Source organism: Triticum urartu, chromosome 7 (genome assembly GCF_003073215.2).
Source record: "Triticum urartu cultivar G1812 chromosome 7, Tu2.1, whole genome shotgun sequence".
Lineage (NCBI taxonomy): Eukaryota > Viridiplantae > Streptophyta > Magnoliopsida > Poales > Poaceae > Triticum > Triticum urartu.
The window spans coordinates 694,961,531-694,988,612 of NC_053028.1; the positions used below are offsets into that span (position 1 = coordinate 694,961,531).

The 27,082-nt window shown below is 43.9% G+C and overlaps 2 protein-coding genes across 2 annotated transcripts; one reads left to right on the top strand and one right to left on the bottom strand.

Annotated features, from left to right (window-relative positions):
• Positions 1–4,926: 4,926 nt before the first annotated feature.
• On the bottom strand, positions 4,927–9,094 carry LOC125525192 (protein FAR1-RELATED SEQUENCE 3-like). Its single transcript, XM_048690203.1, has 7 exons — positions 8,713–9,094; positions 8,422–8,609; positions 7,579–7,842; positions 6,808–7,497; positions 6,247–6,708; positions 5,853–6,140; positions 4,927–5,751 (listed from the first exon to the last, which is right to left on the bottom strand). Exons 5-7 carry the CDS (start codon positions 6,397–6,399, stop codon positions 5,344–5,346), a joined length of 849 nt encoding a protein of 282 aa, XP_048546160.1. The 5' UTR covers positions 6,400–6,708; positions 6,808–7,497; positions 7,579–7,842; positions 8,422–8,609; positions 8,713–9,094; the 3' UTR covers positions 4,927–5,343.
• Positions 9,095–11,345: 2,251 nt separating this feature from the next.
• On the top strand, positions 11,346–12,912 carry LOC125519449. The gene is made up of 2 exons (XM_048684256.1): positions 11,346–11,675; positions 12,401–12,912. Exons 1-2 carry the CDS (start codon positions 11,346–11,348, stop codon positions 12,902–12,904), a joined length of 834 nt encoding a protein of 277 aa, XP_048540213.1. The 3' UTR covers positions 12,905–12,912.
• The last annotated feature ends 14,170 nt before the right edge of the window (positions 12,913–27,082 follow it).

Consider the following 27,082-nt stretch of genomic DNA (forward strand, 5'->3'; position numbering starts at 1 on the left):
TGCCATGTTGTCATTATTTGTAGAAACTATGGACACCGCCCGAGACGAAGTACAAGAAGAGTTGTTGGGGGACATAATCGCACGAGGAAGTGATGCTGTCGTCTCGTTGTTTCTCAACGACACCAATGGTCTGGAAGCAGCTGGCTATGATTATGATGGCTCCGGTGACCTAATGCCGGTGAAAGAAGGAGACCATGAGGACGGCTCCGGTGACCCAATGCCGGTGCAAGAAGGAGACCGTGATGACGTCTCCGGTGACCGAACCAAGTCCGGCCAGGTATATATATTAGTTAAGCTTCTGCTGACTAGCTAATTGATGCATTCATTGTTTTGGTATGTACACATATTAATTAAGTCTTTATTCTTTTTTCTAGCCCTCCGGATCGAGCACAACTTCGATAAAGAGATGAGGCCCGAAGAAAAAGTTGAGCTCGGATGAAAAGTTTGAGATCATAGCAATCGCGCCCGACGGCCAACCGATTGAACCCCTCCGGACAAAGAGCGCATTTGTTGCTCAGTGCGGGGTTTTGGTTAGGGACAAGATCCCGATCAGCATCCAGCAATGGTTAAAGCCGGCTACAGAAGACCCTGAGGTGTCTTATGTCAATGATATGCAGAAAAATGATCTTTGGACTGAGCTGAAGTCAAATTTCACCCTACCGCCAGAGGATGATCCAGAGAAGCCAGTTAAAGAGCAATTAATCAAGTCTTTTGCTCTTAAGAGGATGGCAGAACTATTCAGGAGGTGGAAGAAAGAGCTGAATAAGTTTGTCGAAAATAAAGAGACACCAGAATTAAAGGGCAGATATGAGAAGATCAGAGATCACTGGCCCGCATTTGTGGCCCACAAGACATCGGAAAAGAGTAAGAAGATGTCGGCGACAAACAAGCAAAATGCTGCGAAGAAGAAGCATCACCATTGCACGGGGTCGGGTGGCTACCTCGTAGCCCGGCCTAAGTGAGCCAAGACTGAGAATGATCTGGTTGATAAAGGGATCAGACCAGAGACAATTAACTGGCCAGACCGTTGCCGGACTTGGTTCTTCGGGGCTGGAGGAACCTTGGACCCTGTAACAGGGAAGTGCATTTGGACGAATGATCAAATGGGCATACCAGTCAGGAAGCTTCAGCAGTATTTCGAAGCAGCGCAGCAAGGGACGTTCTTTCCAGATAGAGAGAACGACGAGCTCACAATGGCCCTCAGGAATCCTGAGCACCCTGGACGGACACGAGGCACGCCAGGCTCCATTCCGTGGAAGGTTGGGTTTCCGGACGCAAGCGGTTACAAATCCCAGGAGAGGAGGAAAAAATTGCAGCAGACCCAAATGCAGGCGCTGCAAGTAAGGGTACAAGCGATAGAGGAACGAGAAGCAAATCGCAGCAAATGTACTGCCGAAGCTTCCCCCGAAGCTACCCCGCCATCTCAGCGGAGAAGCAGCGTGGCTTCCACCGAGCCGCTTCAGCCGGAGCATGCCTTGACGGCTCCTGCCAGCTATCCCGTGGATGCTATCACGGAGTCTCAAAATTGCCACCTTATGACGCAATGGATGAATTTGAAGGTCAAGGCGGCTATTGGCTCTGTTTATCCTACTGAACCCGGCGCAACTTTTCACTGCCGGCCGATTCCAGAAGGATATGCTAGGGTGATGGTGGATGAAATAATGGAGGGATTTGAGGACCTCCAGCTTGACCACCCTACCGGTGAAGGGGAGACTAGGCTGGGGTTTGCTCTGAAGACTCCATGCCTATGGCGGAAGGAGCTCATCAACCTTCCGAATTGGACGCCTCCGCCTCCTCCTCCTCCGGCAAGTCAGGGCACTCCGCCTCCTCCACCGCCTCCTCCTCCGGCGAGTCAGGGCACCCCGCCTCCTCCACCGCCTCCTCCTCCAGCGAGTGACGATCAGGGCACTCGACCGGCTCCTTCTCCGGCGCGTGGCGGCACTCCGCCTCCTTCTTCGCCTGTGACGACGCGCCCGAGCAGCCAGGCTCCTCCTTCTCCGCCTCGTCAGCAAGGGCGGAAGAGACCTGCCGCCGCTCCGGCTGCTCCGGCGCGTCGTAGTCCTTCTCCTCCACCTCGTAAGCAAGTAAAGAAGACAACCACTCTGTCTGCTCTGCCGGCGTCTAGCAGTACAGCCAGAGGCGGGAGGACATACAGATTCGGTCCTTCTCTGAAGACTCCAGAGAAGTTACCATACGAGAGGACCCCGGAGGAGAACGCCGAGATCGCGCGAGAAGAATTGAGGAACTTCTTTGAAGGGGTGAAAGCAAAGAAACATCCACCTCCGGAGGAGAAGGTAGATCCGGTGAAAGCGAAGCGCACTCTGGCTGCCCTGACAAAACCACCCAAGTCTCCGCCGAAAGGAAACTATGAGCGCATTATTGGAAAGGAATTTGCCGAAGCGGAGCGGTCGAGAAGTACTGTCAGTGATCAAAGGCTGAAAGAACGACGAGCTGGGAAACAAATTGCCCAGCTCGGCGAACAAGCGAAGCAATCGTGCCCCCCGCTCAAGGTGCCTAGCGACAACGTCGCTAATGATCCGAGGATGGTGCCTGGTTATAGCAATCTTGGCGATTACCTGCCCGACGATGTACATTATGAACCCATGAAGGTGCAGATACAAAGATACGAGTATGGGAAGCCTCTCGTCAAAGATGAAAGATCTCTATCAACGATGATGCGAAGATTGCATGATTGATACTTGAAAATCTGCAGAGACTCTAGGGGGAGGAGTACTTTGTATGTGAAAGTTAAAAAGGAGCATGACCTCGTTCGAATTGAACTGTTGCCTGTTCCATTTGAGGAGTTCTTTCAGTTTTTCAATCAATTGGCCCTCGATAAAACAACGGTCACCTGCTACTGTCTGTAAGTAGTACTACTTCTGTCATTAAGTCTTTCTATATAGCTCAACTCTTTCATTGCATGTATTTATAATCATCCTCACTATATTATGCAGATTGAAGATCGCCGAATTGAAGAAAAGACAAGTCGGTGATATTGGGTTCATTAACACATATCTCATAGATGCAACTCAGGTTAAATTTCATGCCGCAGATACCAAGGCCAACTTGCTACGATCGTTGGTAATAAATGAAAACAAAGATATAATACTCTTTCCTTACAACTTCAAGTGAGTGTTACTGTCTTGTGCGTATTCGGTTTCCCTTATATATTAGCAAGGTTATAGTAATGTAATTGATGAGTTATGCATGTGTGTGTAGTTACCACTATATTCTCCTAGAGATTAAGCTTGAGCAGGGACTAGTAACTGTCTTAGACTCGAGACGAAAAGATCCCCAGGACTATGCGGACATGACTCAAATGCTCGAGAAGTAAGTTAAATCGACCATTATCCACCATATCAGCAACTTTGTTCATTTCCTGATATATCAAGTAATTGTTTTCTTTTTCTGGCAGGGTTTGGGAAAAATTCTCCAAAAAAGCTCCAAGACTCCCGAAGAAGCTGCAATTTAGACACCCGAAAGTAAGTACTATAGTAGCATGTTCCGCGCATCTCCTATTGATTTGGCATTCTTGCTTATCACTTTGATTGACCTCTATTTCTTGTAAAGTGGTTGTGGCAGGAACAAGGGAATGATTTCCGTGGATACTACGTTTGCGAGTCCATCCGCCACACGACCTGTGAGCGGGGCTACACTGACGAACAATATGAAGTACGTAAATAACAACATTCACAATTTTATTTTATTACCATCATTTGTGTTGAGTTTTATTCATTCATATATATATATGTATTGACCCCCTTCTTCAAATTAGATGTTTCGGAAGCGGGATGAACTCCTAGCACCAGCTCGCATGCGAGCAATTCAAGAGGAATTGGCGGCATTCTTTCTTGACCACGTGATCGCTGAAGACGGAGAATACTATGTGGACCATGAGTCCGTATGATTATATTTGTAAGAGATAATTATTGTATATATGTAGCCGGTAGTGTCGGATAGATATACGAGAATTTTTTGTTCGACCAATCTCTCGGAGAAAGAGAGGTGGTCGATATCACTTCTCTCTGTATGCATATTTGTTCATGACGATCTTCTGTTTCCTTCGTTTACTTACTAGCTAGCTAGCGTCTCTAGTCCTCTCTATACGTATGTATAGTACGTAGCGTCGACCAAGCACGGACATAAGAGAGGACACTTCTCTCTATTAATTATAGCTAGCTAACACAATATATGAAACACCTAAATTAACCCCCCAAAACCCCCAAAACCTCCAACACCCCCCCCCCCTTTCAAAAAAAAAAAATAAAAACCCCAACCACAGAAATGTTGACGCGTGAATGCCTATTGGTCCCGATTGATGCCACCAACCGGGACCAAAGGGTCTCCTGCCTGGGCTCTGCGCACAGGCCACGTGAAGGCCCATCAGTCCCGGTTCTAGATTGAACCGGGACTAAAGAGACAGGGCATTAGTACCGACCCTTTAGTCCCGGTTCAGAAACCGGGACAAAAGACCCTTACGAACCGGGACAACATGCTCTTTTTCTACCAGTGTGATAAGCCTGTTCCGCATGACCTGTGCAACACAAGTAGCACGCGACGTGCTCAACGCTCGTGTTGTCAAATCGCCCCGCCCACCACAACCACCCCCCCCCCCCCCCCTCCATCAACTTTTCATGCATGCGAGACAAGGTGTGGGCTGTGCACATCGTGTTACCCTTAATCTTTACCAGCTCGTGCGCGCGGAAAGCCATAACTGAGAACACAAGTTCATGCGCGTTGTACCTACCAGTTGGCATCCCCCCACCCCAGCTTTGCTCGCAAACACACTCCCAATTCCAGCAACAAACCACCAGGGCCTTGATATATTATGGAGGCCCAACAATCCAATGAACCGGCCCAGCAGTTATTTTTTCCAACAAATACGCAATATGAGTTGCCAAATTACCAACTAACAACAATACTGCATATAAAAATTGGCAATGCATAAAGAAGATTTCTCGGCATCGAAAAAGTAGGATCAAATGTTATGGATACATGAATGGACCGACTGGTCCGTTATCAACGCATAGAAGCAATATAATTTTTTGGGTTACAAAGTCCTTGGGCATCAAGCCAATCACTATGATATTTTTCTCCTAGAGGAAGTTTGGCTCGAATGGATCAGTAGGTTTGCCGCATACATTCCTACGGTGTCCGATTACTCCACATTTGGTAAACTTTGGCTCCTTCCTTGGAGCCTTTGGAATGTCGCCGCGATCAGGGCAAGTGGTGCATTTCTGTCCCTCCTTACGGCAAATCTTGCAGAATCGAGACCTCTTCATTTTCTCTTCATAAGGCGCTTTATCTCTGCTTGTAGTAGGTCTTCCTGATGCCCGCTTGCAATTAGCAGCTGCAATGCCGGAACAATATGATTGATCTCCAGTCTTCAACCAAAGCTTTCACATGTTCAACTGTATCAGAACAAGCTGTGCCACTTGCCATCTTAGCTACACCATCTCTCTCTTCCAGCCCCATGCCATCCTTGTCATGGCTAAGTGGCAGCAACGTGGCATATACCTCCTTCATCATTGCCATGAACACATCATAACACTTCACATTGATGTCGCTAAGGCGCACACACTCCAGGGCCCTGATCCACATTTGGCTGTGCCTAAAAGTGTCGGACGCTGGTGAGCCTCTGTCTTTCTGGTACCGCACTAAGTGATCAAGCAATATATCCCTAGCATCCCTTGTCCACCTCTTAACAACGTGTTTATCTGGTATTTTTGCCAAACGAAACTCAATCATCACCTACGAATCGGAAGACAGAGCATAAGACTGCGGTCCAAAGTAATTCCAGCAACAAAGTTCAGGATACCAAATTCATGCATAGAGTCATTTCTTCCAATTACCTTCAGAGAATGGCAACAAACCATTCCAGAATGCTCAAACGTGCCACACTCACAATCAAAGAACCTCGCCTCATCATCCACATTGACAATAAAAACAATTTTGCTCCATTTCTCCCGAGCTGCCGCATCGAGATGCGTTACCTTGTAAACCTTTCGATGTTCTATAACATCAACCTGATGTGCAAAAGACTTGTACAGTGCCTCACTGAATTGTTCAAACATTGATCTTGTGTAGATTTTACTTGCGTGCCTCTCAATTGGTATGTTTAGCCTCAAAGGAACACCACTCTGCATGGAACATAAAATTAACTTAGTCATCAGCACTCACACAAACGACAATTCACCATTCTATTTATAGAAGCGTTAGCTGGAATAAAAAACAGAGAAAGTGTACCAGAGTAGTGCGCTTCTCCTGGAAGCTTTCCTCAGATTCCCTGTCGAACTGGAGCTTCTCGTACTTCCTGAGGAATAGATGCATTGGACTTCCTGGTGACACATATCCTTTCAGCAGGTGATTAGAACTCTCGATGCGCTGGGTGCTTGTCATTTTGGTGCAAAGAAAACCCCATCAAATACGGCTTTGCCCACTTGTGTCGCACTTCATTTATTTGTGTCAGGTACGGATGTTTCCTCAATGAGTACTTCTCCAGCATTGCATCCCATCCATCCTCAAACTCCTTCACTGTTATCATGTGATGGACAAGCTTGTGGAAGTCATTCTTGAAATCACTGCTCTTCTTCCCCCACAGGGAACCCATTGACTCCTTTGCTTTTTTGAGTGCATGCCATTTACAGCATCTATGAGTTGTATTTGGCAATTCCGCCTTGATAGCCAACTCCATAGAGTGTGTCTGGTCTACAAATGGACAAAACATGCTATCAGTAAGCAAAATTAATTTTGTTTTAAGTATGAACATTTTTATAGCCCTTGTTGCGAGCTTGAAATCCCACTCACCAGTCAATATCGTCTTGGGATGTTTGCCGCCAACCATACGTATGAATTCTCTGAAAACCCACTTAAATGTATCCTCCTTCTCATCTCTATGCATGGCACCACCGAAAATTATGCTCTGGAAATGGTTGTTTACGCCAACAAAGAAAGCGAAGGGCATGTCATAGAGGTTTGTCCTGTAAGTTGTGTCAAATGTTATTGCATCGCCAAAGCATCTGTATTGGTCTATGCTTCGCCCATTCACTCACATAAGTGTTTTTATCCTACTTTCCTCATCAACTTGTATTGCATAGTTGAATTCTGGGTCATTTGCCTTCATTTCAGCAAGGATTTCCATCGTTTTCCTTGCATCTGACTCCGATTGCTCCTTGTTTATCTTACGGCATAGTGTTTTCAACGACCTCTTAGTAAAAGGAACATTCTCGACAGAGCCGAAGAAACTACCAACAATACTGAAGACCTTACCGAGACTCACATTATTCTGCCTAAGTTGCTTCACCAAATCTTGTGTGTAACGGCCAATGTGCCTATGCGACTTCCAATGCATCTTCTCCCCACATGTGCTCGACAGAGTGTGATTATGTTCCGCTTTGTGCTCAGATATATACCATCCATTGTCATCTGACCTTAGTAGCCTTATCATAGCACTGCACCCAACCTAGTTGACCTGTTGTTCTCCTTCAAAGGTTTCCCCTGCAAATCAAGCACATAGATTTATAGTCAGCATACCATAGGAGCACAAGTTTTCCTGATTCAAGTTAAGATATAACTCACCGCACACCCGCACACAATCTCCTGCATGCACTTTTATAGGTTGACATTAAGTCTGCTCTTGGCGTACCTTATTCCAAAACCAACTTCCCAGGAATACAAGTTATAAAACTCATAGGCCTCATCAACAGAATCGAACGAAGTACCAATCTCTGGGTTAACAACATTTCCATTCTTCTTTGTTACGAAAGCTCTCATCGAAATCTCCAGAGCACTCTTTCTGTTTGGGTTTGCCTCGCGCTGTGCAGGTGCTTTGCCAATCGTCACCTTAAAGCAAAATCATTATATCAAGTATAAGCACCAAGCAATTCACAAAGGACTTTCCCTAATTAACATAGACAACCCCTAAGAATTCTGATAGAAATACATATTCTATAGTTATGCCGCCCGGCTAGCAGAACAAGATGCGATGGACACCCGATGTCAAGTGTTACTATGAAATAGATTTTTCACTTAACACAACTTTTTGCCCCTAAATTCAGAAACACGTTTGATTAACAAAACTAACAACTTTGACAGTTACTTCAACCCAGCAGTACAGGATAGCACTTCAGTACCTCCACCAGTAATTAATATTACTTCTGCATACAATTTTGGCAGCCTCAATAAGAAAGATCAGTCTAATGATTATTATCTGAGGATCAATGTTAGTCTAACGTTGATCCATTTAGAATCAGTAACACTTCTATTATGACTGTCAGCCTTGAACTTGAAAATTATACTGCAGAGATTATGTATGAACAACGGCAGAAGAAGAAACCATGGGAAATCAACTACTAAATCCAAGCGGTGCTGCATAAACACGCATAGACAAAGCTGGAGTGGATCAAGATTTAGCACACAGACCTTCCTGGTCTAGCCGCTGGTTGCCTCTGAACAAACGTTGAAATCTCCCCCATGGGCGGAAATCCAACACCCCCCCGCCCTGTGGGCCGTCACCGACGTGGCATACCTCGGCCTCGGCTATGCTAAGAGAAGCCTGCGACTCAACCGGCCCGGCCATGGCTACAGGACGTGCCTCCAAGACCGGCATCCTACATATCAACGGATCCGCGGTTATCTATAGCAGGTGAGATGCGATTCAAGATATAGAGCAGGAGACATGCGATTGAAACATGGGGCGGCAGAACTCCTAACCCGTGCGGTCCCGCAGTTGTATCTCCGAGGTCCATGTTCAAATCCATGGCGACGAGGTGGACAGAGGTGGGCTGTGGAAGATGAACATTAACCCGACTGGATTCCTCGACCACCCCCGCCCCCTCCCCCCACCTCCAAGCTTATCGAGAAGGAGCGGTGGGCCACACGCAGTAAATTCGACCTTGTACTGTTGGAAACATTAAAACTACCCGAGCTGTGCCAGGTCCAATACCTACACACAGCACATCGAACATCACCTTAGTAACAGGTATGCCACCGGTGTACTCCTAGGGGCTCTAGCACCTAAGCCTGCTGCTCGAGCGTGGGGGGCAGGCTTCCGACAGGAACGGATCACGAGGACGAACCGAACGGCCGAGATAAGCCAACCCAAGGTGCCAGGCCTCCAAAAATTCGCACTCTGAAAGTACCTCTCTACATCCAGGAGCATGCTCCTGATGTGAATAGTAAAAATGAAAAAAAATCTGAATTTGTTTTGTAACTCACTTTCACAAATGTTTGTTGTGCATACAAAATTTCATCATGAAATCACATTGGTGAAAGTCGTTCCAGAAAAAGCAAAATCAGAGCTCTAAAATGCTTTTGTAAGTAACATTTTTAGAGCATCGATATAGACTATATATGGAACAAAATCAATGAATCTACACTAAAAAGTACGTCTATATTCATGTGAATGTAGTCCGTACTAAAATCTTTAAAAATGTTTATATCTATATCTATATCTATATCTATATCTATATAAAAGACCCAAAGGGGCAGATCCAACAAATCCTGACCGTCAAATCAGGTCAATTCAACGATTTAGTCTGCTTCAATGGTGAGCGCTCAACATGTTTAGTATGCAGTTAATATCTTACCAAATATTAATGTCAATACTAATTACATAATTAATATGCAAATAATATCCTACCTGATATTTACATGTGATTAATATGTTATCTAATATTAACGTGCATTGCATGTACACATTTACTAGTTAAAAAAGAGAGGAAGTAGATGTGAGCTAGAGGCGCTAGCTGGGTTCGAAGTTGCAACCTCTGGAGCTCTCTCGGCTTCCTAGGCTGCAGCAGCTACCCCTTCCTTGTCTGAACTTCTCTCCAGCGGGCCCTGAGGATTGACCGTGTCAGAAGAAATTTTCTTTTTTGGAGAATGAACGTGAGTAAGCTGCTAAATGGGTTGAGAGCATCTATAACTGGACTTGACAAATCCGGCCTCTCAAACATTCGCAGATGTGACCGGGCACCTCCGCGGGCTCTGACTGGCACATTTCATACTTGGTACTATGCATCCAAGTACCTCATGCATGTTTCATCCCTAAGGGACGCGTTTCGTTGCCTCCAGTGAATAGTGCATGCATTGTTGACTAGAGCCTGGTGGAGGGAAAACGACGGGAAAACCAACATATGCATCTCATTTGGTTGAGTGCATCGAGGTTGCTAGCATTAGGGAATCGGCTTAGGCATGTTGTTTGATTGTCTACATTGACTCCACACATGCAAGTAGCACTGTGTTTGGTTGCCTGCATGGGATGTGATTAAGATTACTAGCAGCTACCTATAACACACAGTTCCATGGCGGCTACGATGAACGGTGGCAAGGACATAAATAGTTTGTCGCGCTGTATTCGGACTCGGCGCTGACGCCACCTTCCGCCGCCGCTGGCTCGCCCGTGCAGAACGCCGGCCTCTTCGGGACAACAAGCAAGCCTCCCGCCGCCGTCGAGTTGCTCTGTATGAGCGACAGTCCCCACAAACTCTGAAGTTACATAGAGGCGTAAGGAGTAGTGGTTGTGAGATTCAGACCTGAGAGGGAGTCGCTGTGACAAAGGACCAACCACCATCATCCCCGGTCGGCCTTAGCCGAATCAAACACTACACCGCCACCAATAGGCCAACCATGATCAACCACCATCATCCCCGCCCCACCCCATTAGGGCAGCGTTAGTGCAGTAGGATGAGAGATAGGAGGCCGAGATGAACGATGCCGGAAACGACTCCAATTTAGTTGGACGTGGGCAAGGAGGTCAAGGGGAACGACGCCGGTGTCGAAAAGGACGAACAGGAGGGCTCTGAGACAGAGGACAGAGGAGAAGAAATATAGTGTGCGTGTGTAATTGCGGCGTCGGTGCAGTAGGACCGACGAAACAGAAAACTTGCAACACGATGTCGTGAGGAACTGCGAGATTAGGCTACTAGTCAAAGAAAATTTCAAACGGCCCATCGTGCACGATGAATTTGACAAGATTCGTCCAAAATAGCTCCTAGCATGAACACAAAATTGAATGTTTATGATCGACGAAACTACAAACTAATCGTCTGAATGGAACCATAAAATCGATGTGCATTTTGTTTCGTGTAGAGCTTATCTCGAATCGAAGCACCATTGTATAGATTAGATGAGAAAAGGAAGAAAGGAGATTTTGTTTGGCCTTCGGCTTCCGGTGATCCGGGTTTGCGCCTAGCCCGCATCAGCTCAAGGCACTACAGCCGACGCTCCGGCAATAGATATGGGTAGCTCATTACCCGGCCACGTGGGGACATGGCTACTACCGGTGGCGGACTGCGAGTGGAAAGTGATGGCGGTGTAGGACAGCGGATGGGAGGGGTGGGACGTGGATGGGTACTGTTTCTTTGTCGCCGGTCGGCTTAAGTAGCAGTGCTAGGGCATTACGCGGCCCGCCGGAGCGGCGGCACGTGGCGACGGGGGAGATAAGCTTCAGAAAACTGGGTTTCAAAGTGTTTTCGTTTGGGACCCGCTGTCAGTCCAGCGTGGCGGACGCGACCAGTCGCTTCCGGGCCTTTCCATATCCGGCACATATTCAGGCTAGATATAACGGGTGCCGCTTAGTCTGTTGGGCAATAAAGCCGTGGCGAGCCCGGGACGCGGTGCGTGCCTGCGTGCACGCAGTGAACGCGTCGGGCTCGGCCCGTGGCAGCTTGGGTCGCGTGCGTGCGCGACTAGGCGTGTGTGTGTGTGCCCACGCGTTTGTGCGCAAGGGCCGTTGCGTGTAGGCGAGATGCAAGGAGGGGTGACCGCGTCGGGCGCTGGACTCGGGATCACGATGACTGCGTTCGTGCGCGTCGGGCGCGTGATCCAGGGAGCGTGGGACCATGGCTCGGCGCGTGTGTGAGTGCGGGTATAAGAGCCAGCCCCCCTCCTCTCGTTGTAGTTCGCCGGATCGAGTTCATGCTAGAGGAAGAAAGAAAAGGCCGTACGTGCGGCCGGGGGCGTTCGTGCGCCGGCAAAACCACCCGTGCTTGTTGTTTACTTCTTCTTCCTCCTTCTTCTTCGTTGGTTCGAGCCACAGAGAGAGAGGGACCAGAGAGAGCAAGGAGAGCTAGAGCTAGCTAGGGTTCGGGGGGGTTTTGTACCAACATAGTCTAGGCATTTGAGGCGTCCGCGTCGTGTTTTTCTTACAGGTCACTGCGACCTTCTCTTGCTCGTGGACAAATAAGCCGCTGAACGCGAGTACGGGACACAACGCAAGAGTTGAGGAGGGCAGCGAGGGTTAGAAAATCTGGAGTTGCGAGCCCGGCCCAACTCTTTTCGGATTTCGGCCTTTCGAGGCGTGACCCAGTAAGAATAAACGACCGGCAAGTTTTGGGGGATTTTGCGTTCCCGTCTCTTCTCTCTCGCAAAGAAATAGTCGAACGTCCCCGTGCGCAGATAGAAACCACCTAGCTTGTCCACCACCTCCGTGCGCCGCCCCTGCCTGCTCGCCCTCGCCGCCATCCTCTTCTGCTTTCCACCGGAGACGGCGCTATATGCCTATGGTCCTCTACTAAACTTTCCGCCGCTAACGGTGCAAGTTTCGTATGATCCTCGGTGGTCCGACGAGTTCAGGGCCAACGAGGCCGTCGCCGTCCTCGGCGAGGCGGCCAGCGTCGCCGCCAGACACGCGGATGCGGGCGGCTATGCGTACGGCTGCGCCAGGCTATGGCTGGCATGGGGCTGCCCTCCCGCTCCCGGCGAGGGGGTGAACGGAACCCTGGTCCACGGGAGGCGGTCCTATGATTGGGAGCTGGATCGCTTCGAGGAGGAGAGGCGGCACTGCATCGACGAGCGCGTCCCTCGGGACCATCCGGAGGAACACCTCTTCCGTCGCACCTACCCGACGACTACTTTTGATCTTCGCTGTTGTGCCTGTTGCTTTTCATGTGGTCGGTACTACTGAGGGAGACATTGTACCAGACAAACAACAAATAGACAATTTGCTTTCATAGTAGCACTAGATATAATTTTTTATACGCTTCTACAGTAATAAACCATTGTTATTTTCCATAGTTTTTAAACTTGTAAACCTGATTCTTCTTCTCATCTCTTCTCTTATAATAAAGGGAGGTGTGTTTCTCCCTTTTTTTTTTCTGTCCAAGCATATTTTTTGGTCTGTCCACCTCTGATGTCCGATGAATAATTTTTCATTCGGATTTCCCGCATATTATTTTTTTAGCATACTCCTAGAAAGAATAATTGTGTTGCCCATGATTTAGACAAATGAGCTAGAAGGTGTGTGCGGTATGGACGGAAGATCCACCCGTAGAGATTGCTGATACTCTTATAAATGATACTGTGGTGATCACCTTGCAATAAAGAGTATTTTGATGTAAAAATATATTCACCGGGATCATCTACTATTTTCAAATCACCACTTCACTTTTTCATTTATGGAAACTATAATGTTCATGTCAAGTCAAAGTATGGTCGGCTAAGGTTTATGGTTCTTCACTATTCATGTTACCAGCATAGGCTCTTCCAATACACCAAAGTGGGCAAGCTCATAGGACAAATTGCTCATTAGTATGTTGGCTAGATGGAAATTAGTACTTGGTATTCAATTTCATTGAGACCGGAATCTAAATGTGTGATTCAGTGCACCACGGAAGTTATTATTATTTGCAGTTTGGCAACCCAAGTATATGCATCTTTATCCATGAATTACTTATATATTTCCACAAGGATTGGATCAAAGTCAAACTATTTATTATAATTGTTCTAGCAAGGATCCACCTACTGTATATATATATACCATTGGTGATCATTCTCAGGAGAAAATATTCTTCTTGGCAAGAATTTGATTTATGTTTCTTCAATCTAATACTCCCTCCTATCCGGTTAATTGGGCTCATCTTGTAAATCACATAAAAATTTCATCAGAAAAAAGGAGAACCTAATTAAGTGCTATACAAGATATTAATGCTACAGGCATGGCCCTCTCACTCCTTCATGCATTGGTTGATTTTACATTGAGACCCGAAATTTGACACAATCTAATTTGGGGATAGCTATATTTGTATATTCTCAAGATAATGAGCCTTACAAATAGGAAAATTATGATTTTTGGAATAGGCCTTTTAAACTGGAACAAACTATGTAGTAGGATAATTGGGCAATACAACTACTATGTAGCCTTTTCTAATTCTAATGTGTATGTAGACTTATCAACCCGGATATGTATATGAGCGGATTGTTATAATATTGGAAGCCATGAGATCATTGCTGACGGAACCAATCAAAAAAATCATACGGCTGTTTGGCTGCAAAACTAAATCCAAAATTATAAGAGTTTATACTGCATACAATAAAAACATGTGTGAGGTAGACAAAAAGTAAGTCCGTTATATATGAAAATTTTAACAAAAAAATATTGGTTCCATAACTATATCATGAATTTGACCAAACTTTAAAATATATTTATATCAAAATTTATAAAATTAAAATAAATTATTTTGTACCATCCAAGGAATACTACTAATGACATTGGCGACCTACCATGCCTAATATTATCAACATTCATGTGTGGAACAATGTGTAGGAAAATAAATGAACGTTGATTGGACGAAGACAAGTTGAAACGTATGGTAGATTTGAAAGAATCAAAATAGATGCATGTAGGGCAAACAGTTCAATACATGTAAAACATTGACTAAGAGGACCAAGCATGATGTTTCAACATGATACATGTGTCAGATGTGTATCGTACAGGAAGCAAAATTATGTTGTAAGTGTAACAGTAGAGATTGGATCCAATCGACATGTCATATAAAATATGAAATAAGTCATTGCAAAATAGCACGGGTTCCCGAATAGTTAGACTAAAAAAATGGTGAGCGAGAAACAGTGTTTCAAAACAAATGTTGTACAAACAAAGTATGTCAAAGTATTCATACATATTTCAGTTGTGCTAAGGAGATATTGCTCAATGCAAAATAACATATAAAACGGCAAATCAGACTGGAGATTAGCTAGGTAATGTGTTTTAGTGATAGGTCTAGCCGCGCAAATGCGCGGGTCACACCGCTAGTTTGACATTAAGACAATAATACTTCAAGCATACTAATAAAGCAATCATGTCTTTTCAAAATAACATGGCTAAAGAAAGTTATCCCTACAAAATCATATGGTATGGCTATACTCCATCTTCACCACACAAAATATTCAAATCATGCACAACCCCGATGACAAGCCAAACAATTGTTTCATACTTTTGACGTTCTCAAACCTTTTCAACTTTCACGCAATACATGAGCGTGAGCCATGGACATAGCACTATAGGTGGAATAGAATATGATGGTGGAGGTTGTGTGGAGAAGACAAAAAAGGAGAAAGTCTCACATCGACGCGACTAATCAACGGGCTATGGAGATGCCCATCAATTGATGTCAATGTGAGGAGTAGGGATTGCCATGCAACAGATGCTCTAGAGCTATAAGTATATGAAAGCTCAAACTGAAACTAAGTGGGTGTACATCCAACTTGCTTGCTCATGAAGACCTCGGGCTTTTCAGGAAACCCATCATCGGAATATACAAGCCAGGTTCTATAATGAAAATTCCCACTAGTATATGAAAGTGATAACTCAATGAGAGTCTCTATATGAAGAACATGGTGCTACTTTGAAGCACAAGTGTGGTAAAAGGATATTAACATTGTCCCTTCTCGCTTTTTCTCTCATTTTTTTGTTTTTTGTTGTTGTTGTTGTTGTTGTTGTTTTCTCTTTTTTTGGTGGGCTTCTTTGGCCTCTTTTTTATTTGGGCTTCTTTGGCCTCTTTTATTTTGATAACCTCACATGGGAAAATGTTCTAATAATGATGATCATCACACTTTTATTTACTTACAACTCAATATTACAACTCGATACTAGAACAAAGATATGACTCTATATGAATGCCTCTGGCGGTGTACTGGGATGTGCAATGATCTAGCGTAGCAATGACATCAAAAAATGGACAAGCCATGAAAACATCATGCTAGCTATCTTACGATCATGCAAAGCAATATGACAATAAATGCTCAAGTCATGTATATGATGATGATGGAAGTTGCATGGCAATATATCTCGGAATGGCTATGGAAATGCCATAATAGGTAGGTATGGTGGCTGTTTTGAGAAAGATATAAGGAGGCTTATGTGTGATAGAGAGTATCGTATCACGGGGTTTGGATGCACCGACGAAATTTGCACCAACTCTCGAGGTGAGAAAGGGCAATACACGGTACCGAAGAGGCTAGCAATGATGGAAGGGTGAGAGTGCGTATAATTCATGGACTCAACATTAGTCAGAAGGAACTCACATACTTATTGCAAAAATCTATTAGTCATCGAAACAAATTACTACGCACATGCTCCTAGGGAGATAGATTGGTAGGAAAAGACCATCACTCGTCCCCGATCGCCACTCATAAGGAAGACAATCAATAAATACCTCATGCTCCGACTTCATCACATAACGATTCACCATACGTGCGTGCTACGGGAACCATAAACTTGAACACAAGTATTTCTACAATCCACAACTACCCACTAGTATGACTCTAATATCACCATCTTTATATCGCAAAACTATTGCAAGGAATCAAATATATCATATTCAGTGATCTACAAGTTTTATGTAGGATTTTATGACTAACCATGTGAATGGCCAGTTCCTGTTATCTCTCTAAATAGATATAAGTGAAGCAAAAGAGCATTCTACAAATGGCGGTTTTCAATGTGAAGGGAAACAGGAAATCCAAACTTCAAATGATATAAGTGAAGCACATGAAGCATTCTAAAAAGCCATACTCAAAAGATATAAGTGAAGTGCAATGAGCATTCTATAAATCAACCATGGACTATCTCATACCAGCATGGTGCATCAAATAAAATTGGAAACTAAATGCAAAAGACGCTCCAAGATTTACGCATATCATGTGACGAATAAAAATATAGCTCCAAGTGAAATTACGGATGATCGTTAGAAGAAAGAGGGGATGCCTTCCGGGGCATCCCCAAGCTTGGTTGCTTGGGAGTCCTTGAATATTTCCTTGGGGTGCCTCGGGCATCCTCAAGCTTAGGCTCTTGCCACTCCTTATTCCTTCATCCATCGTGATCTCTCCCAAAACTTGAAAACTTCAATCACACAAAATTCAACAGAAAGCTCGGTAAGATCCGTTAGTATAATAAAGAAAATCACTACTCTAAGTACTGTTGTAAACCAATTCATATTTTTTTGCATTGTAGCTACTGTAATATAACTTTTCCATGGCTTAATCCACTGATATAAATCGTTAGTTTCATCAAAACAAGCAAACTATGCATCAAAAAACAGAATCTGTCTTAAACAGGACAGGCTGTAGTAATCTGAACATTCACCATATCTCTGGTACTCCAAACATTCTGCCAAAATTAGGAAAAATAAAAAGTTTGTATACAAAGACATTGCAAAAAGTTTCAGAACCATTTGGCGTTCCAGTAAAAAATGTAAAACCGCGCACTACAGCCAAAGTTTCTGTCTTGCACCGTACAAACCAACAAGCATTGTAAACATTATAAAGGCAAACCTTGGCACATTATTTTTATAATACAATGGAATTGTACAAGGGGATAAATTTTTTTTTGAAAAGTTTCTATAATCAAGATTCACAAAGTTTCCGTGAGCATGAACAAAGTTCAAGGAGCTCCCCCACTTCAACAATGCTGATCTCTCTCACTTTCACTTTCCTTTTTGAAAAAGTTTTGGGTTCCCCTCTTTATGTTTTTGTTTTAAAACTTTATAAAAGCACACAACAGAAATAAATGACTCTCTAAAACTTTCGGGTTGTCTCCCTGGTAGCGCTTTCTTTAAAGCCATTAAGCTAGGCATATAGTGCTCAAGTAATGGATCCACCCGGATCCCAAGGTATATCAAAGCCAATTTGAATCAACAATGATTTGTAATTTAGTAGTGAGCACAAAGTAACATATATCATGTAATGACGAAGTCTAACTCTCTTCCTATGCATCGGCATGTCATAAAAGAACAATTCATGCACACAAAGTAAAGGCCAATGCATAGTATAAACAGTTTCTTGCAATTTTTTCGTGTTGGAAACATAAAGAGGCGGAGATGTAGTTCCTCTCTCATAATAATTGCAAGTAGGAGCAGCAAGCACATGCATATTATATCTATCAAAATCATCATGTGCAACGGTAAAATGCAACCCATCAACATAATCCTTAATAAGAGCAAACTTCTCCGATATAGTGTAGTTTGGAGAATTCAAAAAGATAATAGGACTATTATGTGTGGGTGCAATAGCTACAATTTCATGTTTAACATAAGGAACTATAGCAAGTTCATCTCCATAAGAATAATTAATATTGGCATCTTGGCCACAAGCATAGCAAGCATCATCAAAAAGGGATATTTCAAAAGAATCAACGGGATCATAACAATCATTGTAGCAATCATCCTTTGGTAAGCATGAAGGGAAATTAAACAATGTATGAGTTGAAGAGTTACTCCCATTAGAAGGTGGGCACGGGTAGCTAATCCGCTCTTCCTCCTTTTGTTCTTCGCTCTCCTCATCATCTTTTTATCCAATGAGCCCACAGTTTCATCAATTTCTTCCATAGACTCCTGCAAAATATTAGTCTCTTCTTGGACAGTGGAGATTCTCTCAATAAAATCATCAATATCGGAATTGAATTAATAATTTTCATAGAAATATTTAAGTATAGCAAAAATTTCAGGTCTTTAAACAGCATCATCAAGATTTTCACACTCTCTAAACAAAGATTCAATTTCATAAGCACCCATAAAAGCAACAAATTCTTCTATTTGTTCCACATCATAGTAATCATATATACCATTAGCATAAGAAGCCAAGGTTTTATCATCATTAAATTTGCATGAAAAGGGAAGGTGTGGAGCCTTCATCCTAGAGCAACAACTATAGTCATATCTCAAGCATAGTTCCTGAGCATACCAATGCAACATATGAATTCGATCCCATAATAGTTTCCCTTTTTGGGTCAAGCGATAATCCCTAAAGTATTCACGTTGATCCAACGTGTCTCCCATTACATAATTGGATGGGGTTTTCTCAGGATTATCAAAGTAGTACATAATATTTTTCACATAACCAGCATCGAGGGTTTTAGGAGGTTCTCCATCTCCATGAGTAGCAGGTACACCTAATTTTTTTGGTATTTCGTGTTACATATCCATTCTAAAGATAGAGAACAACTTAGAACAACAAATAAAAATTACTTAGTGATAAAGCAAACAAGCACACACGAGAATATTCACCCCACGCTATAACTCCCCGGCAACGGCGCCAGAAAAAGATCTTGATAACCCACAAGTATAGGGGAGCAATTGTAGCCTCTTTCGATAAGTAAGAGTGTCGAACCCAACGAGGAGCTAAAGGTAGAACAAATATTCCCTCAAGTTCTATCGACCACCGATACAACTCTACACACGCTTAACGTTCGCTTTACCTAGAACAAGAATGAAACTAGAAGTACTTTGTAGGTGTTGCTAGATAGGTTTGCAAGATAATAAAGAGCACGTAAATAAAAAGTAGTGGCTGTTTAGGTAAAGAAGCAATAAAGTTAGTATAGCGAGTGTGGAAAAGTGGTGGTAGGAGTTGCGAAATTGTCCTTAAGCAATTGACTACTTTACTAGACCGATAACAAGTTTTATGTGGTAGAGGCCACTGCTAGCATGTCATCCCTGACTTGGAATTCTATGCACTTATGATTGGAACTATTAGCAAGCTTCCGCAACTACTAACGTTCATTAAGGTCAAACCCAGCCATAGCATTAAGATATATTGGTCCCCCTTCAATCCCGTATGCATCAATTTCTATGCTAGGTTGAAACTTCTGTCACTCTTGCCCTCCAATACATAGTCCTATCAACATACAACTAACCCTATGGTGTGATCCACGCGCGCGCTCATATTATGTGCACCAAAGGACAGCAACATAACCACAAGCAAATTAAATCAATCATAGCAATTCATCAACCACCGATAGGACAACGAAAATCTACTCAGACATCATAGGATGGCAACACATCATTGGATAATAATATGAAGCATAAAGCACCATATTCAAGTAGAGGTACAGCGGGTTGCGGGGGAGTGGACCACTGTAGATAGAGGGGGAAGGTGATGGAGATTTTGGTGAAGATGGCGGAGGTGTTGGTGTAGATTGCGGTGATGATGATGGCCCCTGGTGACACTACGGCACCACCGGAAGCGAGGGCACTACTAGGAAAAAGCCTAGTAGTAGCGCGGGTTAAAAGCTAGTAGTAGCGCGGGTGCCTTCGCTACTACTACGACGCTACAACTAACTATCTGTAGCGTGTGTCTGTGACCCGCGCTACTACTATTAATTTGAAAAACCAAAAAAAATCTCGACCCCGTGCGTGCTGTCAATGGTGTCAATGGTTCGTTCGACGGCGCCGACGTCCATGGCGACGGGGTGGCCGCCGGCGGCGCCACGTTGGCCGGGAGCAGGGAGATCTCGGCCATGACGCGCGCCTCGTGGAGGCCATGGAGGCCAGCCCGGCATTGGCCGGGAGCTGGAGGACCTGGATCTTGGCGTCGTGCGTGGGGAGCAGCACCTCGCGGCGGCCCTCGTGCTGTTGGAGGAGGAGGGGGATGGGTCAGCTAGGGTTCTGGATCGAATCGGAGAGGGGGGGAGGAGGAGGGCTGACCTGGAGCGAGAATAAGACGACGAAGGCGGTGAGGAGGAGGATGCCGAGGTCGTGCTTCCGCATCTTGGCGGCGGCGAGGAGCTCCGACGACCTCCCACCGGAGGGATCTCGGAGAGGGAGGAAGGAAGAAAACAGAGTGTACCAGCGGCGGCCACCGTTGGAGTATGAGGGAGAGAGGAGGAAAGTGAGAGAGGGGAAAAGTGAGGGAGAGAGGAGGGATTCGGCCGAGGATATGGGGATTTCACATACCTCGTACTTAGCAGTAGCGAGGGGTATAAAACCGCGCTACTACTATCAACTTAGTAGTAGCGCGGGTTTGTACCCCTCGCTACTACTATGGCATGTCCCGGGAGGGCACGGTAGAGACCGCTTAGTAGTAGCGCGGGTAAAAATCCGCGCTACTAGTATCAACTTAGTAGTAGCGAGGGGTAAAAACCTGCGCTACTAGTAAGTAGCAGCAGCGAGGGTTATAAACCCGCGCTACTAGTAAGCGGCTGCCTATAAGCTTTTCCCTAGTAGTGGGGGAGAGAGCCCCCCCTCCTTCTTCTTCTTCCTTGGCCTTCTCCCTAGATGGGAGAAGGGTTTCCTCTCTGGTCCATGGTCTTCATGGCGTGGGAGGGGCGAGAGCCCCTCCGAGATTGGATATGTCTCTCTATCTCTCTCTGTTTCTGCGTTGGCTGATTCTACCCTTTCACCGTTTTTTAAATTTCCGGAGATCTGTAACTCCGATTGGGCTGAATTTTGGAGACGGATCTCTATCCGGATATTAGTTTTCTTGCGGTGCAATAAGGGCACCAACTGCCTTACGAGGTGGCCACGAGGGCCCAGGGCGCGCCTGCCCCCCTGGGGCGCGCCCCCTGCCTCATGGCTCCCTCGGGCATTGTCTCGCATTGATTCTTTTTCCCAAAAATCACATATATTCCAAAAAAATCTCCGTCAGTTTTTATCCCGTTTGTACTCCATTTGATATGGATTTTCTGCGAAACAAAAAACATGCAATAAACAGGAACTGACACTGGGCACTGGATCAATATGTTAGTCTCAAAAATAATATAAAAAGTTATCAAAAGTATATGAAAGTTGTATAATATTGGCATAGAACAATAAAAAAATATAGATACGACAGAGACGTATCAATCTCTTCTCGAGAAACGAAATTGTGATCCTGGCGAGGTAGAGAGTTGGAGGCTCTCTCGCCCAACTATAAACGAAGCAGTGTAGTGATGAAAAGCTCCGTGACAACTTCTTGGGTCGTGAATTACAAAAAAGAAAGAAAAAAATCTTGGTTTTTTTAGAACACAGTATAGACGCCGGCATTCATATATGCGTGCATACACTCATCTCTATGAATACATATGCAGACTCTATCCCTATGAATACCTTCGAGAGATTGAGCCGACATATCATCTTGAAATTGACGAAGTCAGCGCAGGCACCTCGTAGTCGATGAGAACGTTTCCTCCCACTAAACGTGCATCGCCGAAAATTCTAAAATAAATCCTGAAATAATACCAGGATTTAAACTCTAGTGAGCTGGGGATATCACTGTCCTCCTAACAATCCAACCACAGATTGGTTCACAAAACCTTCTTAGGTCATCACGTTTCCACCCGACTGAATCTCTTCACTCGTGAATTAGGCAAGTCTGAACGTGGATTTTTTTTCTTGGATAGAAGAAGTCTGACTGGAAGCAACGTTGTCCTTCGGCTCGATATTTATTTACACATGCAACTTTTTTAGCACAGTACACGCATATACACTTATCCTTATGAGGGCACACATGCACATCTACCTATATGAGCACATCTTAGAGATTTAGCCGGTACATTATCTTGAGATTGACGAAATTATCACAGATTTCTTTGTAGTCGATTGGAACATCTCCTCGCATTAAACACATATCGCTTAAAGACCTGAAATATATCCAGAAAAATACGACCACTAGTGTCAAGTATATGACTTGAACCTTCATAGGTTGAGAATATCATTGTTCTCCAAACCATCCAACTATTGATTGGTACGCCACGTGCAAACTTTTGAGCAACTAGAAATGAGATAGTTGTTCTTGGTTTAAACAATCAACTTCCACAATGGTAAATTCATGTTCATCCGGCATTAAGAATGTCACATAAACAAAAATCATGTATTAATAAACTTTAGATAATTTTATAACATATTTAAAAATATTCATACCTCTGAAATCGAATATCCATCGTGTCTAAATATTCATGTGTACGTAAAAACTATTTTGATATGTTAAAAGATGTTTGCACAATTTTGAATTTTAAAAAAATCATGCATATGAGATTAAAAATTCACCGCATATTTAAAAACTTTCATATATAAAACGTTTTGTTCATGTGTTACCTTATGTTGTAATTTTGGATGAATCAGAAGGAAAAAATATACAAAACAAACTATAAAAGTGAAGGGAGGAAACAAAATAAATAAATAAATGAATAAAGGAAAGAATATTTTGAAAGCCGAAATAAACCAAAAAGACAGAAACGAAACTGGCAGTAAGCACAGGACAGGATTTACCGAGGAGGGAAATGTTTAGTATTTGGGCCCAGAAGTGGGCCTCCTTTCTTAGTTGGGCTCTATTTTTGTTCAAAGTTTGTAACTGTTCTTCTCCATGTTTTTCTTCTTTATTCCTTCTATATGCCTGAAGCAGAAGTTGAAACTGGCTCTTCTAGTTTATGGGATGGTGATTCTCCCACTTTTATTTACAATTTTTTTGAATGATATAACGTTTCCCAGTGCAGTAATGTGCGCCAAATGGTTTTCCTGTCAAAAAAAAGTAGCTCAAACTGGCTCAACTTTTTTTTTTGCTCAAACTGGCTCAACTTTATAGTTGTATACTCCCTCCTTCTCATAATGTAAGACGTTTTTGGACAATACACTAGTGTCAAGAAACGTCTTACATTATGAGACGGATGAAGTATATTTTTGGAAGAAAAAGTGCTCTAGGTATCTGGCAAAAGCTACTCGTTGTGCAAATCGAATGTTATGGTGCAAAAACAGCTGAATGTTAACCTGCAAATCGGTTTCCGATTCTGAACTATTTTATTCATGTATGCATTGAGCTGACACAACGTTTGGAGAAACAATAGCCAAAAGTGCACTTGAAAACTTGTTGCGGCTGCGTCACTTCCCTTGAAAATATCTCACATATCGATCTCAGTTTAGGGTTGGGCGGTTGGCCGACACCCGGAAGCATCTGCGAGTTCCCAGGATCATTGGGCATGAGAAGGTGCATGTATATGGGCACAATAGTTTAATTATTACATACGTCGATCATGCATGCCCTACCCACCAAATCAACTCCGGGTCCAGGGTCCTCTCATTCGACCTACCCAATTGACACTACATAATAGTGTGCTTCCTTCAGATGCACCCAATTGATTAAGTCGACCATGCATGCATGCAATAGTATGAGATCACTTATTGCACGTGAGCAACCACCTTTTCTTTTTCTTCGTCATCACCACCGATCAAGGTAGCTAAAGGTAGATCACATGTGATTCTGATCATACGTGCCCAATTCATACACCACTCGCTTTCAATTTCATTTCACGGTTAGGCTGGATGGAGGCCGGGTAGGTCGATCAATCAACTCATAATAGTTCAGATCAAATCGAAGAAGCATTTATCCGTTTTTGTTCATCGTGAAGATCACACTACCTACGGTGTGTGATGGAGATGCCGATCACATGCGGTCGTAGATATTTTAGCTAGGTTGGACGATTGATTTTCCTGTCCAAGATCAAAAATATCAAGATGGATGGACACACATGCTTGTTAACCATGTAGATATGCTAGCTTGGGCGATTGATTCCTCTGTCCAAGATGGATGGGCAGCCATGCTTAGAGGGCCACACTAGGTAACTACCGTGTGGTCATATAATGCACCCTCCTACTAATAAAAGGTCGAATGAGATGCCGACTGGAAAATAAAATGGTCTATCAAAAAGCAATATTACAATATGGTGATCACTTATGGGACCATGTGTAAGTATAGATAGATTTAAAGCGACAATTGACCGATCTATTTCTATCATGTACTGGTGATAGAATAGGCACGTGCTCGAATTATACAAAGCCCATGGGTTCATTCGGAAAGTATGATAGGGCACTCATGTAATAGTAACATCCTTCTTTTACCAAGTATGACAAATGATGATCCACAAATGATAAGAATTACTTTTTGACAAAGTATATACATGATTAAGATGTAAATCAAGTAATTGTTCATATTTTAGCTTAAGAATGAATTTAATGTCCAAGAAAAATCATTGGAATGGTCACTTATCCTACGAGAGTGGACGAGGATTTGTGGCCACAGGTCTCGGGGCACCTATGGGGCTGTTTGGTTTGCGTCCTGTGCAAGATGCCTGAAGAAAACTGGTGCCTGAGCTGGGCCTGAAAAACTTGCGTTTGCTGCCTAGTCAGGCTGCCTGAGAGGAGAGTGTTTGGTTGGTGCCCTGGCCTGGCAAAGTATTAGAAAGAATTTTATATGTACTATTGTGGAGCCCACCAGCCCATTAAAGTATAGCAGTACTAGTTTAGCGCCAGGCACGAACTCAGGCGTCCGAAATCGATCGCCTGACTCAGGTTAATGACGACGGATGAGTTGACACAGGCTAATGACGACGCGAGACTCGCTCAGGTCAGGCGTAGGATCGATTCCTCCGGACGCCAACCAAACAGATGTCAGGCAAGTTTCAGGGAAGCCCCTGGCCAGGCACGGGATGGATAGGACGCGAACCAAACAACCCCCTAGTCTATCGCGCGTGCTTTTACTTTTGGCTTCCAATTCAAACTTTTATATCTTTTGAATAAAAAGTCCAAATTAGGTTCTGTTTGCATCTTCATGTTTCTTGTGATTAGGGCTTTCAAATAAGATCCCTTTTGAATACTTTTTAATGAATTTTGAAATAAATGTTAAGTTTTAACTCTTGGAACATAGTACACGCGACCGGTAAAAACATGATTTTGTGCCTACAGCCAAAAAAATGAATGTCTTAAATTCTTATCTATGAAACTTGGTAAGGACGAGCGAGAAAATCACAAGTTTCAGTTGAATATCCATAAGTATCAATGATTGAAACTTAAAACTTATTGTGCCCTTGTGCGGGATCCAACTACTTCACGAATCGCAGGCAATCGCGAGACTGGGCGGGGCTTGGTAGGTGCGTGCCCTTACTAATTTCCGCAACGAGAGTGGCTTTTCTGTAGCAATGTGCACTGCACCCCTTATCCTTGCCCTCGAAAATTGCTTTGAGATATGTGATAGCCAAGTAACTTCGTACATGATTTTTTTCTTTTTTTTCTCACAAATGAAGTGCACTTCAAACTTTGAAGGCCAACATAACTTTTAGAACTATAATGTGTGAAACAACTTTTAGATTTTTTTTGGTCTAGCATACACAAAATGATATTTATTTTGAGTAAATATATATATTATTTTAAGTATTTATGGTGCACGAAAAAGTACAAATGTTTTCTCCCACGACGTAGTTATAATGTTCTGTTGTCCTGCAAAGTAGGAGATCATCTTTCCTCTGTCTTGGCGTCTAGAGGAGGAGATACCCCAGATCTTTGATTTTGTGTTTAGAATCCTCTAGTAGTAGTTTTGACCTTTGGTCCTTGTTATGGTTGCACCATGCTAGTTGTCAACCAGACAGTTCATGTCCCAATAGGAGTAATACAAAGGAAAGACATAGCAACGTACCGTAAAACTAGGTGGCTAGGATAAACTCTCCCCTCCAGGTTTCACGGGCGAGCCCGTGGACCAGCCTCCCCTCCGTCTGCCACTCTGGCAGCCTATAGCGGGGAGGGGAATCCCGGTGCCTTCGCCCAGCTTAGTAGTTTAGGTTAGGGTTTTTTAGTCTTCGCAGGTTCGGCGCTCGGGCGGCTGGCAGTGCTTATTCTTTTTCAAGTTTGTCTTTCGCGCTCTGATCCTTCTTGAGTTCGCCTTTCTGGACGTGGTGGAAGGAGCTCTGCGTAGATCCTTGTCATCTCCTTGGGGCGAAGAGATTAGAGTTTCTCGCCATGTGGCGAGATTTAATGTGGGGTGCTTCAGATCTATGTAAGGGTTCAACAGAGACGACCGTGGCTCCAGAAAACTGGTCCTTAGGGGCACGTGCATGAAGACTTCCTGGTTGTCATCGACAAGGTCAAGCCAGCCCTGGTAGGGGCATGGCGACAGCGGCACATCCACGACTTTTTCTGACGGCAATAGTGGTCGTTTGGTGGTCTCGAAATCTTGATGTAATTTTTATTATGTTTGAGATGTTTTGTACTTTCGGTAACATTTTACAAAAGATTTGATCTTTTTTGAGAAAAGTAGAAAGGAAAGAAAGCAAAACTTAAAATGACCAACA

What these genes read in the sequence shown, in the direction of transcription:
- LOC125525192 (XM_048690203.1), bottom strand. Translation starts at nt 6,399, where the DNA reads ATGACAAGCACCCAGCGCATCGAGAGTTCTAATCACCTGCTGAAAGGA. An exon ending in AGGAGAAGCGCACTACTCTG is followed by an intron (nt 6,141 to 6,246) that starts GTACACTTTCTC and finishes TGTTCCATGCAG; the next exon opens with AGTGGTGTTCCTTTGAGGCT. An exon ending in TTTGTTGCCATTCTCTGAAG is followed by an intron (nt 5,752 to 5,852) that starts GTAATTGGAAGA and finishes TCCGATTCGTAG; the next exon opens with GTGATGATTGAGTTTCGTTT.
- LOC125519449 (XM_048684256.1), top strand. Translation starts at nt 11,346, where the DNA reads ATGGGTACTGTTTCTTTGTCGCCGGTCGGCTTAAGTAGCAGTGCTAGG. An exon ending in CCCGTGGCAGCTTGGGTCGC is followed by an intron (nt 11,676 to 12,400) that starts GTGCGTGCGCGA and finishes GTGCGCAGATAG; the next exon opens with AAACCACCTAGCTTGTCCAC.